Source organism: Perna viridis, chromosome 5 (genome assembly GCF_037379345.1).
Source record: "Perna viridis isolate PV_CMFRI_1.1 ecotype Kerala chromosome 5, ASM3737934v1, whole genome shotgun sequence".
Lineage (NCBI taxonomy): Eukaryota > Metazoa > Mollusca > Bivalvia > Mytilida > Mytilidae > Perna > Perna viridis.
The window spans coordinates 599,793-616,862 of record NC_142449.1 but is presented as its reverse complement, the minus strand read 5'-3'; the positions used below and the strand labels follow the sequence as shown (position 1 = coordinate 616,862).

At 31.6% G+C, this 17,070-nt stretch overlaps 1 protein-coding gene across 2 annotated transcripts in view; it reads left to right on the top strand.

Annotated features, from left to right (window-relative positions):
* The first annotated feature begins 28 nt into the window (after positions 1 to 28).
* The window catches only part of LOC148615512 (cleavage and polyadenylation specificity factor subunit 5-like), a 29,535-nt gene continuing 12,493 nt past the window's right edge, over positions 29 to 17,070 (top strand). The window contains exons 1-6 of one of the 2 annotated variants that reach the window (XM_088581779.1): positions 29 to 189; positions 6,991 to 7,191; positions 7,917 to 7,980; positions 8,806 to 8,895; positions 10,912 to 10,987; positions 11,377 to 11,491. In XM_088581779.1, the coding sequence (XP_088437905.1) occupies positions 68 to 189; positions 6,991 to 7,191; positions 7,917 to 7,980; positions 8,806 to 8,895; positions 10,912 to 10,987; positions 11,377 to 11,491 (668 nt within the window). In that variant the 5' untranslated portion in view covers positions 29 to 67. Of the gene's footprint in view, positions 190 to 6,990; positions 7,192 to 7,916; positions 7,981 to 8,805; positions 8,896 to 10,911; positions 10,988 to 11,376; positions 11,496 to 17,070 lie in introns of those variants that run through there. The other variant, XM_088581780.1, reaches the window with a different exon arrangement.

The following is a 17,070-nucleotide window of genomic DNA, read 5'->3' as shown; positions in this document are numbered from 1 at the left end:
TCTTCAAAACTTTATAACTGTTTTGCCTTCATTTAGTGAATGGGTACCAGACACACAAAGGAAAGCAATGGCGGCTCATGGAAGATCTCATGGCGTTCCTCATGGTTGGCCGAAACAGGGAAATTCACCTTCATTTTCTAAATATGCCAATGCAAACCCACTCATAACACTTGACAGAATGATTAACTTGTAAGAATATTATTGTTGTGCAACGTGCACATCGTTCTTAATTCTAATCGAAAAGTAAACATGTAATTCATACACTAGTCACTACTTTTCTGGCTATGCAGTTGAGATAGTCATGACATTTGCTGAGCCATTATTTTAGATCTGATGTTTGTACTTAGACGTTTTACAATTAGCCTCTGGAATAGGTTTTGTTGGTATCAGATTAAGGTCATCAACACCACCACATGCCTACTCCAGGATCATTAATTATGGTGTATCCATCAGCACCATGAAAACTGATTTATTCAATGGGTCATAGTTTTCCTTCCCTCGTTTGTCTATCCCGGACTTGACTTTTTGTGAGCAACTCGGCGGGTGTTTCTAGAAAAGCAGAGGACGCTTACCCTACTGGTGCACCTGGTCCATGCTCCCAGTTTTTAGTGGAGTCCGAGTTGCTCATTTACTTTTGTTACTTTGTATGTATGATTTTAGTTACTTTATGTTCTTTGTTGTGTATGTCTGCTTTCCATGTCTGGTCTTTGTCCCTGGATTACATTCTTTTGATTACCGCTATAACCTTGGTTCCCTTGATTACTCGTACATGACATTAAAAGGATATCATTCAGTGTAAATCTTGCATTCTTTAGAGAAAGCGAACAGAGGACAGATGCAAACATTGAGCTGTATGATAAACACTTTTGCCAAAAAAAAAATAAATAAATAAATAAACTAAGTTTAAAAATACTAAAAAAAGGATCAATTGCAAAATGATGGCAGTTGTCCAATTTTTGTTCTTAAAACTTATGATGGGTCGAAAAGTCAGCTTTTTGCCATTTTCTTTTAAATCACTCCCCCACCCCCCATGAGGTGATATAATACATTTAAGGCACCACCAATCACTCCAGGGACAAGTCTTTAATTACATGTGGCATGGAGACATTATTTGAAGAAATAAAGCCAAAAAAAATGTCTGTTTAGGGTTACATTCCTCCCAAAAATAGGGTAGATAGGTAGGCATTTTAATTTTATTTTTTCTCGACTAAAGTTGAGCCTGTATTTGTAAAATAGCATCATGTTTAAGTCATGAAAGTATATGGTTTTAAGTAGAAAGTTTAATTTTTAACATACACACCTATTAATCATGTCTTTTATTACAATACACTTATTTTTTGTCGGAATTTTAAACATAATATAAGTACAGCGTATTTTAAAATGTTACCTGCAAATATATTTTAAAAAGTTACAAATTTCTCTGTTCATTGATGAAATTTTTGAAAGACAAAGTGAAAAGTGCATATTTATATGAATAAAGTGTTATCAAAATGTTTCATTCATTTGTTTTATTAAACCTTGAGTATGAAAAATGTCTGACCTGTATGTTATAGATGTACAAATGTACATGTATGTCTGGTACTGTAAAATAAGTGGCAACAAGCAGAAACCGCTACCCTGTCTAAAGCAGCTGAGTTCACTCTAGAACTAATGCAAGTTCATGTTGCTGATTGTAATATGTGTATCTTCATAGTGTTGTTCAATGTGTCTTCTATGTCTAATAATTTTGTCTGGTTTTGTGTTTTGGACTTCAAAATTCAAACCTCCTTAAGGCTTTTAATGTTCAGTTGTTAAAAACTATGTCTGACACTTGACAAAGACTGGGGATAAAAGGCTCTTGAATATGATCTGTTTAAGTTGTAATTGAACCTGCACAAGAAAAAACTAATCATTTCATGTACAATCACTTTAAATCTTAGAGAATGTTGAAAGAACTTTATTGTAAATGTTTTTCTGTCAACTTCTTCGTGATAGAGCTCAAAAAGCTCCGTAAGTACAATCAGTCTATTTGGAAGCGCTGACACGAGAGATTTGCTTTCTTGGTGACAGCATTTATTATATTTTAGTGCCACGATACTCGTGGTTTCCATTGTGCTCATCATCAGTAATACGCTTGATTTACATGATATAAATTAGTCTCCTATTCAAATGCTATCGTGACCTGGTTTTAAACGTATATTGGTTTTACCGGAAATGATCCTTATTATGCCGAAAATTGGCGGAAATTACCGATTTTGGAGAAAAAATGTATTAGGGATGGTCGGGAAAGCTGAAACAGACATTTTTTTTTTTTGGCCTAAGCATACATGTATTTTGATCACCTACTACATAAAATTTAGACATTAATTAACTCTTTCTGCCAGATTCAAATTTTTAAATACATCAAGTACACCACAATTGTTTGACGTTGCACATATTTCTGCTATTTTCTTCGGAACAAGTGCAACGACAATCAAATGTGATAAATTGAAAAACAACGTGCACTCACCCTTTATTGGATTTATATCAAATAATGTTAACAAGATGTAAATTTGTCCCTATTTCTGTAACTACTATTGCTTCAAATGTTATTCGGTGTGTATTTTTCCTTAAAACTGAAAAAAATATAATGCAAGTTCTACAAAATTTCGATATTAAACATTGACCACACCTGTGTTATAGACATTAAAAACTTAAAACTTGGAAATATTTCTAGCAGTAAGTAGGTGATGAAAAATACAACTGGAAGTAGACGGTGTCTTATTTTACTGCTTTGATGTATTCATACCAGAATTAAATTGGAAAAAAAAAAAAACTGGACATTTTGTCTTTAAGTTCCCATTCATTTAATGCTATTTCTCTTTGATGATTGTGTTTTTTCTGCTTGTTTTATTAATTTTTAATCTATCTACCTATATATATACATCATCTCAGAATAAGACGACTCTATTCAATACACTGCTCCATCGGATCAAATTGATACAGGGATGATAACGTAAACTTATAGAAGGGTCAGAAAAATTCCCAATGATGTTAAAACTGTCTGTTTCATCCAATAGAAATTTAATACTTAATAGCTAACTGTTGCTTTAGGAAAGTAAATATAAATAGGATATTTAGCAACAGTTAGCTAGTTAATATCAAATTTTTATTAGATGAAATAAACTGTAATGTGTTAAGCCAATACAAGACAATACAATGTACATAAAACCAAAATACTTCAATTTAATAAAATGCAACTGAGATACAATACTTGTCTACATTGGAGAATGTGGACCTCTTTTTCACATTTCTACCAGGTCAAGATACATGCCTCTAGATACAGATTTTTTTCAACTTGTATGGAAAGTCAGGTTGGTTAAAAGAAGGGATATTTTATGTAAGGTATCTTCAAAGGTTTTATAGACCTACACTTAGATCGTAAATTTGTCAAGGAAAACTATTGACCAAACTATACGACAAACATGATTACTTTTCTTTCTGTATTGTCAACTTTCATTTCATCTGTGGCAATATCCCTTCAGCACCTGCATGTGGAGTTTTCATATCAAATAATGATGTGTGATGCCAGAGCTTGCCATTACTACACAGACTTTTTGTATTGTACTAGACTTCCTACAATTAGGCTTCTGAAATAGGGTTATGTTGCTATATGATCACTACAGAAATTTTATGGTTGTCATGATGAACTCCTGGATCATTATGGCGTATCCATCTGCACCATGGAAACTGATTTGTTCAATGTGTCATAGTTTTACTTTTCTCTTTTGTCTACCCAGGATTTAATTTTTTATGAGCAGTTTGGCAAGTGTTTCTAGGAAAGCAGAGGACACTTACCCTATCGGTACAACTGGTCCGTCCAGTTTTTAGTGGAGTCCGTGTTGCTCATTTATTTTTGTGACTTTGTATATGTTATTTTAGTTATTTAGTTCTTTGTTGTGTATGTCTGTTTTCCCTGTTTGGTATTTGTCCTTTTGATTGAAAGGCTTTACAAGATCTTTATTTTTTAGGAACATTTTATGTTTCCCTAGTTTGATTTTGAGTTCCTGATAGGAAATAATGAGCTGACGATCAGTGGATTTTTTACCGTCTTCAAATATTCCTCTAGTAATAATTTTTGGGTTTTTGATTTATCAAAATACAAATGTACCTTATGCGCTGGTTTATGCCTGGTACTTCCCTACTGTTTCTGAACACTGCACAAAAATATAGTCCAAATGTCATTCTATTAATATCATTCAAGACATCTTATATAACCTGTAAATATGTTTCTGGCAATTATTCAGCACAATAATATTCTATTATTTCTGCAAATAAGATCAAGATCTAGTCTTCAACATTGAACTGAAGATTTAAGGGACTCCTTTTTGGATTTGCAGTAATATATTACATTTAGGGATTGAAGTTCTTGCAGTTATTTGTCAAGAAGCATTAAATATACTAAACATGGTCGATTTATTACAATTATCAGTCAAAATCTCCATCATATCATCAATATTTTATGAGTAATAAACAGGAAGTGAAGAGTAGTTATTTTAACCAAGGAAAATTGGCGGAAAATTCAAATTTTTAAGTGTCTGGTTTTGAAAATCTTATATTGGTCAAGGAAATTATTTTCTTATGCTGAAATTAGTTCCATTTTAGTATAATTACAGTTTAGGATAATATTATGTTGAACTACTTTCGAATGGGATTGCAAATTAACTTTGGACAGGTTTAAAAAAATTGGAAAAAGGTAAAACAGAAAAAAATTTGTAAATGTGTGTGAAGTTGGATACTGTTTAAATATTGATTGCAGTTTTTACTTCAGAAATCAGTAGTAGAGTCTGACATTCAGTTTCTACATATTAGGGAAAAACAGTTCTATATGATATGGGGAATGCAAATGTATGATTACAATTATATTTTTCATCATGTGATCTTTCAAATTTTGTTCATGCTTCAATTTTTACAAGAATCAAAAACCCCCAGTGCTAACAGCACTTTAATTATATTACTTTTCTGAAATGATTTTTATATATTACCAAGATTTCTTAACTTATCAATCATTATAATTTTCATATTGATCTTTCATTATCACTGATCAAATCTTAGTTTTCTGGAATATTTTACTATAACAATAATGTTTGTCATTATCTTAAGACCCTGTTCCGACAATAATAGCATCCTTAATGGATTTATGTTTTGATATTTAATTCTAGAAAAGTACATTAAAATATAGTTTTTAATAAATGAGTCCAGTGGTATTCTGCCTAATTCAGTCTAACTGCATAGTCATTGTCTCATGGGGTTCTTCAGACACACACAGTTGTAATTTTTTTTTGTGTGGAATTGAGCAGTTGAAGTATATCATTATTTGTTACATGCTGAATAACTCTACTTTTTGCTTTAAAAATTTATAAATATTCACCCATGTACCAAATATCACTGTTGTTAATTTATATGCATTGTAGGTCTTAGTATCAAATACATGTTATTTGCAAGAGATTTCTTTCAACCCATGTTTAGATGGTTCAATCTCTTTTTTGATGTACAATTGCTCAATTGCTATCAGTGTTGTTCTCATGCAAATTGTATTCCTTCACTATTGTCAATTAGTTATTCTTAAAATAACTAAATTATTTAAAGCAGCTTTGAAACCAGCATCAGATTCAGCATGTAGGATTAAACCATCTGCAAAACTGACCCTACTCAACAATATTGTCTATCAAAAATTCTGTGAAAATTGTTGATATGGCAACTAAATAAAGTAGGACTTGAGCTATCTCTTTGCTTCACTCCCCTAACAATTTAGAAAGAAAATATTCCACTGATTGACAGCTATCATACATGTGCTTTGTTACTACGAAAAACATATAACCTTTTTTAAAAAAAAAAATACAATAAACCGCCATGTCATAGTAAGTGGTATCCGTATGCCTGACGAAAATCCACTTATTTTGCAATTTGTATTTTAAAAAGAAAATATTATCTGTGTTTCTTAGATCAATTACTATATCTTTATGAAATGTTGTTAATCCAATAATCATTGCTGCACTTGATATCTTGGTTATAAGCTTTGAAAAGAAAAAGAGATTTGCCTTAATTTGTTTTTATTTATCCCTTTATTTATAAATCAACATTATGAAATGTTTCTTCATTGACAAATAGAGGTTCATTTCTCGTAAGCTCACAGTGCCTTGTTAAATGAATATACCTTTCACCTGAAATAAAATGAGTTTGACCCTAAAGTCAGGATCATGTTCTTCTAGGTAGAATGGCTTCTGAATCCATATTACACATATTCTGGAATATGTTAATTTCCTCTCATTGCTGGCATGTTGGATAGCTCAATCTACTTTTCATTATGGGTTATCTTTTCTGTCATGCCTGTCGGCCTTAGAAAGGGGCTTACTAACAGGTGCTCAAACCTTTCAAGCCAAGGGCAAGTGACTCCGGTCTTATTGTCTGACTCATCAACATCATAAACCACACTACCTTTTTTTAAAACTAAAGTCAAAACAGTTCATTTTTTATCATAGTCATCAAAGTCGGACATTGTCAAGTTTTAATTTAGACAGTGTCAGCACTTCTGCATTTCTTTGTAATGTCAGCATTCATGATGTCATTAATGAAATTACGTCATCTTATTTATGTACGTTATACATTTCATTATTCATATGTTCAATTTATTACACATTATTGATAACATAGGTAGAAGGAGATTAAAAGATACAAGCTACTCTTCATTAAAAAAAAAGGACATATATGTCCGCTTGGCAGCAAGAGGGTTAAAGGAGAAGTTTTAGTGAATTCTGTTTGGAAAATAATAATATTGACATTTTTGTCTGTATTCTTTTACAAAAATTTCTCCATGTCAAAACAAACGAAGTTTTTGCTCATTTCTCTCTCTAGATTGACCCCTGCATTTATTGATAATGATTTGAAACCTAAAAACAGACTATTTGTTTTGTTATTACAACTGTCAAAGTAGAAAACAGAGATCATTGATAAATCACTTATCTTTTATAGATATCCACTAACAAACTACACATTTGGTACGAAGGAGCCATTATATGAGAAGGATAGTTCTGTACCTGCTAGGTTTGCCAGAATGAGGGAAGATTTTGAGAAGATAGGGATGAGAAGATCAGTGGAGGGGGTACTTATAGTACATGAACACGGATTACCTCATGTCTTATTATTACAGCTGGGAACTACATTCTTTAAATTGTATGTTTTTATGAACCAATTTATATAAAAATGGGAAATTTCACTTTTGTTAAACAAGTTGTAGTTTGTTAGGCCTCAACCACTAATTTCCACCAAAATTGTGTGACTTGTTTCACCTGTAAATGTGCATCAACTTTTGATGTTATACATGTATTAGGTGATATTTTCATGTTGGATCACTATTTATTTATCTGTGACCAGTAATTAAAATCATGACCATTATTTGATGGTTTTATAGGTGGGCCATTATTTATTGCTCTTTAAAAAAATGAATCATAATGAGACAGAATAATTGATAGCATATGGTCCTTCTAATCGTAATCATTCTGTCACATGGTATTATATCCTTACACACATGAAAATAAACAATTCTTAATAATGAATTTATATCATATCTATTATAACTATTTAGAGGATGTTAATATAATATTGTTACATGGTCAAAAGTGATCATGTTTTAGATAATATCTAATAAATATCAATTTATATCTATTTAATATATATTATCGAAAACATTATTACTTGTGACCAGGTAACATGCAGTTTAATATGTGTTGGTCACCTAGAAAACATGTATTAAATCACTGCATCCTTGGCCACTCTACAGTAATATAACAAAGATTTTTTTTTATATTATTACAAGATTATGAGTAAAAGTCATTTATTGACCCTTGTAGTGTTAGCCATTGTTGTGATTATTTTCTACAATAATTATATATTCACAGACCTGGTGGTGAGCTGAACACAAGTGAAGACCAAGTTGAAGGTCTAAAAAGATTACTTACAGAGGTATGTAATGGTTCTAACATCAATAAATAAAATAAAATTAACAAATGAACTTAGAGAAGAATTTGAATCATTGTGTTAGTTGACATAAGAACTGTAAAATTGTATAAACAAAAATACAATGAGAAGCATGAAACATCTCACAGCTTTAATCACTTGGACATTCTAGCTAATTGGTGTATCTGTAAATTCTGTTTATAAAATACCATTTATATTGACTTATTTTACATAAGTTATTAAGTTTCAATTAATAGAGTGAGGTTTTGTACTTGCCTTAGTACTTGCCTCAGTACTTGTCTCTGCACTTGCCTCAGTACTTGCCTTTGCACTTGCCTTAGTAATTTGTCAAGTAGTTTGGTACTTATACTTGTCCAGCAATCATCATCTTCATTTATAAATGTGGCAAGGACAACCTGTCTGCTTTATAATCAGTAGTGAGATTTAAAAAGCCAGTTAGTTGACTTGGCTCAAGAATTCATTCTGCTTATTTTGCCAGTATTTTAGCCACATAACAATTATCTAAGATAACTGTAATGCCAGGTTATCCCAATGCGTTCAGTTTTCAGTTATATACAAACATATTCTTCCTAAATTTTAGAATGCTTTTTCATTGCAAGATAAAAACAATATTATGGTACTATAATATGTATGTGTACTGGATGGACACAGCATGCCATTATGCCCAGTCCTTAAGCCTCATTCAGGCTTTTATTTTTTTTGTGTATTCTTTATGCATCAACATCTTGTATCTTTATGTGTTTTTACTTAAAGCTTTTAATAGTTGAGTTACACATTTACAAGTTCTCTATAATTTTTCATTTACATTAGACTTTGGGCAGACAGGATGGTGGTACCATGGAATGGGTCGTAGAGGACACAATTGGTAACTGGTGGAGACCTAACTTTGAACCACCGCAGGTAAGTGGAAAATATAATTGGTAACTGGTAGTGACCTAACTTTGAACCACCACAAGTAAGTGGAAAATACGATTGGTAACTGGTCGAGACCTAACTTTGAACCACTACAGTTAAGTGGAAAATATAATTGGTAACTGGTAGTGACTTAACTTTGAACCACCACAGGTAAGTGTAAGTTATGATTGGTAACTGGTGGAGACCTAAGTTTGAACCACCACAGGTAAGTGGAAAATATGATTGGTAACTGGTAGTGACCTAACTTTGAACCACCAAAGGTAAGTGGAAAATACGATTGGTAACTGGTCGAGACCTATTAAACTTCAAACAACCACAGGTAAGTGGAAAATTATTGGATAGAGTGAATAACCAAAATATTAGCACAAGTGCAGGAGAATGCCTAGATTAAACAAGTGTGTCCACACACAAGTTAAATCCACAAGTGTTCTTGGCACAAGTGATCATATTTTGGTTATCACGATAACCAATTGATTATCCTATTTATTATATAGATTTTCTTCATAATTTATCAGTATTTTCAACATGAATTTAGAATTCTGTATTTGGCGGATTGATATCAAATTTGTGACGTTTTGGCAAGAGAAAGTCAGAGAGTGAAATTACCGAATCTATTTCATAGTGTGAATTATCGAAAATTTATTACACTGGGAACATTTGATAAAACACTGCTATCTGTATAATAAATAATTGGTAACTAGTGGAGATCTAACTTTGAACCACCACAGGTAATTGGAAGATACAATTGGTAAATAGGATAGAGTATTTAATACAGAATAATGTTGAAAGATGTTCTGTGTTTTCTGATTTAAATCAAATATAGTTGACTGCAGTCGAACTTTGATGTGTCGAACTTGGAAGAGTCGAAATCTCGGACAACTCAAACTTATTTCAAAGTCCCAGCAAAACTCCCCTTGCTTTATTACAAACCATGATTGAAGTGTGTTTTTACATTGATTAGCATAGCTTTTGAAATTATTTGTTTACACTTGTGATGGCTTGATTAATCCAAAATAGCAGGTGTAGTGAAAAGAAATGAATTTTATTAATCGCACGTCTGTATTCACACTAACAGTGATATTGGATATTTTGATCAAAATTTTTTTTAAAATACAGATGAATTGTATAGGTATCATCTGAATATTTAATCAAACATCAAACAGACGATAGTAATTCTGTGTATGTCAACAACTGCATTCGTTCCGCTATTGAATTTGACATTTTATCGTAGTGATGTAGAGCACATGGTAAATGATGAATCTCCTGATTGCGAGGCATGCAAAGCAGCATTTTATGAACTTATGTTTTCGACGTATACAAAATAAAAAGAAATTTTCCCTTAAGCACGCGGTACCGTTCAGTATTTAAAATATGATAAACAACACACAAAAATATCTTCCGATATGAAATGCAAGTCATCACGAAGAACCCTGTAAAGTGAAGAACGCATACATGTACAAGCTAAACAAATGATGTAAATGCAGAAACAATTACCAACCAAACTATTTTTCGGGATATATTCGACCTTGGATGACTCATACTTCGGATAACTCGAACATTTTTGCCTGGTCCCTTCGACTTAACAAGGTTTCAACTGTATGTTAAGGTAAACTATGATGTTATTTTTGGGGAGCTTAATCTTGGTAAATGTTAATGAATACAGTTACTTTTGCTAACAATACTTAAGTAGTTTGTATGCTGCTTATTTGGTACCCATGACATCAGAAGTCAGTATTATACTGCTGATGCTTGGATACAGAAATACAATCTGATTATATCTACCACCACCTTTGACATAGAAATACAATCTTGTCATACCAGAGATGCCTAAAATTACCTTAGCAGTTCAGGGGTAGTGTGTTCATCTCAAGTGAAAACTTTAGGGAGACATCTTCATTCATTGATTTTGTTTTTTAAATCTTGTGGCAGTGGCAAGTAATTAATCAAACACTGATGAGGAACTGTTAAAGAAACTTCATATTTTTTATCTTATATTTTCAGTATCCATACACACCAGCACATATTACAAAGCCTAAAGAACATAAGAGATTATTTTTAGTACAGCTTCCTGAAAAAGGTTAGTATGGCTAAGTGTAGAACAGGTGATGTCAGCATGTTACATTTAAAGTGTGCTCCCATGGATAATGTCAAAAAAAATTTAGATGTGTTTGTCTATTCTAAAATGTAAACAAGTTTTTATGTAAATCAACTGTTGTTTGATTGAATACCTTGTACCACATAAATAAACGTTCATGAAGTAATCATAATTCTGCAAGGAAAGGCATGGAGAACATGATTTGAACAGGAAACCGATATTCATAATCAGGAGATGAAGACTAGAACACAAAAACAGAACACCAATAAAAAACACAAATTATTAATGCTAGAAGAGAAAGAATTCTATGTACTATATCCATGTAATCTGCTTATTTTGTACATATAATTATCCTATGACCTTAATTTCAGCACTCTTTGCTGTTCCAAGGAATTATAAGTTAGTAGCAGCACCTTTGTTTGAACTTTATGATAATTCAGCAGGTTATGGACCAATAATTTCAAGTTTACCACAGGCATTAAGCAGGTAAATCTACTATCCATAATTACTTATAATACTATAGACATTGAGAACAAAGTTGGCAAATACAAACTGAGAACACCGAAAGTATCTGACAGTTTTTCCTGAGTTAAAATTCATACCAAATTATGAAGGGTAATAACAAAATTACCAAACTGATAAAATCCAGGCAGTAGTCAAAAGGAAAGTCTGTAAAACAAATGGCACTATCAGGGTTTTGTTAAGTTGGCTTCTTTCACAAAAACTTAAAAAGAAAATATGAAGATATGAAATGATTCAATGGCTTCTGCATCTTTTGATATATTCACAGCCTAGTTTGTATCATGTGATTTATACATGTGTGAATCTTGTGATGTGTGTTTGTGTTAATCATATGATGTGTGTGTGTGTGTGTGAATCATGAACACTTATCATGTTTCCTGTAGTGATGTGTGTGTGTGTGTGTTTGAATCTTGTACTGCAGATGTGACATGTCATCTAGGCTTTTTTTTTTAAGTTGGTTTACAGACAGCCAGTCTGCAAATTTTTGGGTGCCATCTATGTACAATAAATTGCTCTGTAGGTTTTAAGTGAAAGGAAATAGAAAACTATAATGCTACACATCTACACTATTGTATTAGAATATTTGACATCAGCTATAAATGCACTTTTTATTATATAAAAGGGATTGGTGCTTCTTGTTTCTGTGTAAACTTATATTTTTGGTGTCGAAATGTAGTGAATGTCCTTTGATTCTTTCATTTTTGTATTCCTGTTTTTTTTCTTTGTCCACAGATTCCCTTCTTTTTGACACTTTTCTAAGAATACATCAGTATGCAGAATACTAATGTCAAGTTCATTGGATTGCATGTTCTGACATTCATTATTTTGGTTAGTCTTAGTCCAGATAATCATGATGTTCACTCAAGGGAGGAGACCAAGTAAAATAGATATTAGCCTCCCAAGACGGCATAATTATTTGGACTAGGTTAGTCTCTTTTCTGGATGGGCTATTGTTTTTTACTGTTGTGCATAAGATCCTTATTAGTGGAAGGTACCTCTTTATATTCTACTCTTTCAATTGGTCATTTGGATCCAAGTTTCTATGGGGACTGGTTTTGAGATTGTCAATAAATTCACCACTACAACATTTGTGTCCACAGCATTTGGTATATTTTTTTTTAAAGTTTAATATGTGAGTGGTTTAGTTTTGTTCCAGAATTATAAACCAAACTTTTGAAGGGTGTAATATTCATGGAGGAACGCTCTCTTTCGAATTTTGAAGAATTATTTGTCGTTCCAGAGTTACGGAACTTTATTCACTGAAAAATCTATATTGTTGTCAAATCTGATGTAATTACCACGACATAAGATTGCTGCTTACTTACAGTTTTGAAAAGCTGTATTATATTGAGACCAACAAACGACTTCAATTCTACAATAGATTTGATTTTTATGAATACTGACAATTATCAGAGTGGTACCCTAGAAACTTATTATTCTGACCACGAGGCAATATGGAATTCCTTACGGTAGAAGTAGAAGGAATTGTACTATTAACTGTAGGTCTTACTTCATAATAATATTATTACATAATGAATTATTTCTCCAGTTTTCAATTCTGTAGTTTATTATAGTTTTATCTAGTTCAAAAACAAAGAATCCCTTACTGTATACTTTCATCATGTCAAACAGTTGTAAGATCATTTATACTTGTTGAATAACTGTAGAAAAAACTTTGCTCACTATATATACAGACTAATTTTTTGGTAATCAGAAATCAGGTTATTGTTTTCTAAAATTTATACCATCAGCTATTCTTATGGACAGGCGTATCTTGTGCTCCTAGCGCAGCTGTTTATTGTGTATTTTAGCAGGTTGGAAATTAACAGTGAAATATTGCATTATACCTGTATTTAGAGACTATCCTTCAGTAGAGGGATAAATTTATTCCTCTATAGCAGGTTATATTCCTGTCAATTTTTGGTATGAGGTTTATGAAAAAATCTGTGAATAAAAAGCAATTTTAGCACAATCATGGAGAAAAGGATTATTTCTTAATGATGTCCAGTTTCTTAAAACTAAATTCTGTTGTTAGACAGACCTTGTGACAAAAGATGATGTAAATGTAAGGTCAATTATATTCATTTATGCTTCTGACAATGTACACATTTTCCATGACTAGAAGCAACACCCAATACATGTACAATAATCAAATTACCAACCCAATACCTTACCCACAAACCCTAATTCTAGCACAGCCCTTTTATAATCAAAAAAAAAACTGTATCGATGGAATAATTTGAAGACAAACTTTGAAGTCTTCTGCTTTCATTTCTTGTAGTCAGTAATCTATGGCAATTGAATGTACAGGGGAGTGAAATGAATCAGTCTTTTGCTATCTACACCATTGACATCCTTTCATCAAAATCAATTTAAGAGAAGTGTTTTAATGACTGACAAATTGATTTATTGAACACATCAAACTTTCTTTTTTATTTACACCAGGAAAAATATGATTGGCGGTAATAAAATAAAGCAATTTTGAAATTTTAATTTTATTCCACTTCTGACAAAAGTGGGTTGGCAAATCCATAAACCGACTAATAAAAAAGACCTTATATGGATGTCATGTGAACACCATGCTTTTTGTGACATTTGAAGCCCACAATCGTAATGATACCTCACAATATATGGTAATTATGTAAGCTTAAATGGTAAGATTTGATCATAATGATTGTATAATTTTATAACAATAAAAGGAAAAGGTTTTAATGAAGTAAAAACAGAAAAATTACCAAAAATTTGGGGACATCCTTCTTGAGATACAATAAACTAAGTTGAAACGTTTCTGGACCAATAAAAAATTTCAAAACCTGTCTAAACCAGACACTTCTTAAAGTTTCTTTATACCAATTTAAATTAATTTTATCTTGGTAAACCAAACACTGGTGACCTGTCTAAAACAAAACAACTTTAAAGTCAAAAACAAGTTTAGTTTAGACTGGTCTCACTATATCTAGGAATTAATGCCCTTCGGTACATTGCATTGACAGGTCTCACTATATCTAGGAATTAATGCCCTTTGTTACATTGCATTGACAGGTCGCACTATATCTAGGAATTAATGCCCTTCGGTACATTATAGAAACAGGTCTCACTATATCTAGGAATTAATGCCCTTCGGTACATTATAGAGACAGGTCTCACTATATCTAGGAATTAATGCCTTTCGGTACATTGCATTGACAGGTCTTATTATATCTAGGAATTAATGCCCTTCGGTACATTGCATTGACAGGTCTCACTATATCTAAGAATTAATGCCCTTTGGTACATTGCATTGACAGGTCTCACTATATCTAGGAATTAATGCCCTTCGGTACATTATAGAGACAGGTCTCACTATATCTAGGAATTAATGCCTTTCGTTACTTTGCATTGACAGGTCTCACTATATCTAGGAATTAATGCCCTTCGGTACATTATAGAGACAGGTCTCACTATATCTAGGAATTAATGCCTTTCGTTACAGTGCATTGACAGGTCTCACTATATCTAGAAATTAATGCCCTTCGGTACATTATAGAGACAGGTCTCACTATATCTAGGAATAAATGCCTTTCGGTACATTGCATTGACAGGTCTCACTATATCTAGGAATTAATGCCCTTCGGTACATTGCATTGACAGGTCTCACTATATCTAGGAATTAATGCCCTTCGGTACATTATAGAGACAAGTCTCACTATATCTAGGAATTAATGCCCTTTGCTTTATTATATAAGTTGAAATTACCCACCATTTCTAGGAGCCTCTACTTTGTTTATACAGTAATAATTATCTGTAGTACAAATGTTTTGCATGTTACTAATCTAAAACACTGGGAAAGGTTTAGGGACTTATGTGAACTTTGGAATGTAACAGTAATTACCTTACACTAATGGTTCATGTGACCTGAATGACATCATCAACTGCTGACTTACGAAGATGGTTTTTTGTGGTACACTTTAGAGAAATCATGTGCATGAAAATTCAAGTGTTTTGATGTTCTTTTTATTGCATTCAATGTATTCAGCAATGTTGATGTGAACAACTTTTGATCAGCCTATTTGGTATTCTTAGAATTTTGTGAATGTTATAAAGAATACAACTTTTAATGATAGTATTATAATTTACAGCATTGTATTTCTCTTAAAATGTTCCATAATAATACAAACAATGATATCATTTCTTATACCTAACTTCATTAGAGGGTGTGTGGTCATTTTGAATGGTCTGTCTGTTAGTCCAATAGGGTTTGTAAGTCTCATTCTAGTTTCAGTTTTCCTTGTGGAATTTCTGATGCAGAACCCATTGAAATATGAAGACTGATCTGCATTTTATTGTTTACTTCTGGGAAATCGAAACACATTATCACAATGCAAAATCTTCTATTTTCTGCTTTTCTTAACATTTTTATCCTGTATAACTGGATAATTGTCGTTTTTTGTCAGTATTTTTGCACAAAAAAAAGATATTTTGCTTTTGTTAATATTGAACTAAATGTTACATTAAATCTGTTGAGGGATACACCTTTAAAGGCAGGGAAACTTAAGTAAAAATAGTAAATTTATGCTTGTTGCTTTGAAAGCGCCTTTATTTTTATGTCTTATTTCCTTCCAAAATGGATGAACTGTCAGAAAACAAAAAGAAAAATAAAGGATATTTTTTTTTTTATTTTTATTTTTTCTAAATTCTCCAACAGTCATATACAATCATCATTACATAAAACACATAACTTATATTGTTCACAAATATCACAACATGATTTAGTATACAAAGAATACATATACTCATTAAGAAATGTATATATTCTTGAAAAATATTTTTGTAAATAATGGGGATTTTACAAAAAAATCTGAGTATATATATAAAAAAAATAATAATAAAAATAAGGAGAAATAAATCAGAGAAAAAAAACAAACAAACAAAAACAAAAGAGGAGAAATCCTGTTTTCTAATTTGAAATACTTTAATAAATCATTCATTTCACTTACATACATTGTCAGTCCTAGACATTAAATATATACTCCACATGATATTGAACTTAGTAATATACTTATTTTTTACTGCTAACATTTTTTCTATCTTATACATATCTTACAACTTACATTTTAATTCTACTGTAGATAAATTATCTTTAAAATGCCTTGTATCATCAATATATTTCTTGATATTAAAAAATATAACATTTTGGGGGTCATTTTTAGAATGTTTTGAAACATCACCAAAAATAAAACTCAGTTTTGTAATTGGAATACTTAAACCATGTGAAAGAAACCAATATTCAACATTATGCAAAAAATCTTGAACTATATTACAATTCCATAGCAAATGTTCTATTGTTTCATTTTCTGTGTGACAAAATGTACAATAAGGATCATCAACAATTTTCATTTTAAAAAGAAGCTTATTTGTAGTAAGCATATAATGGTTTATTCTGTACTGAAGCCACTGGAGTTAAGTATTCTTAGTGACTACAAAATGGAAGCTTAAAAATACAATTCCATTCTAAATTATGTTCACTTAGTAGTTCACCCCATTTTTTTGTCCATTTGGACAGA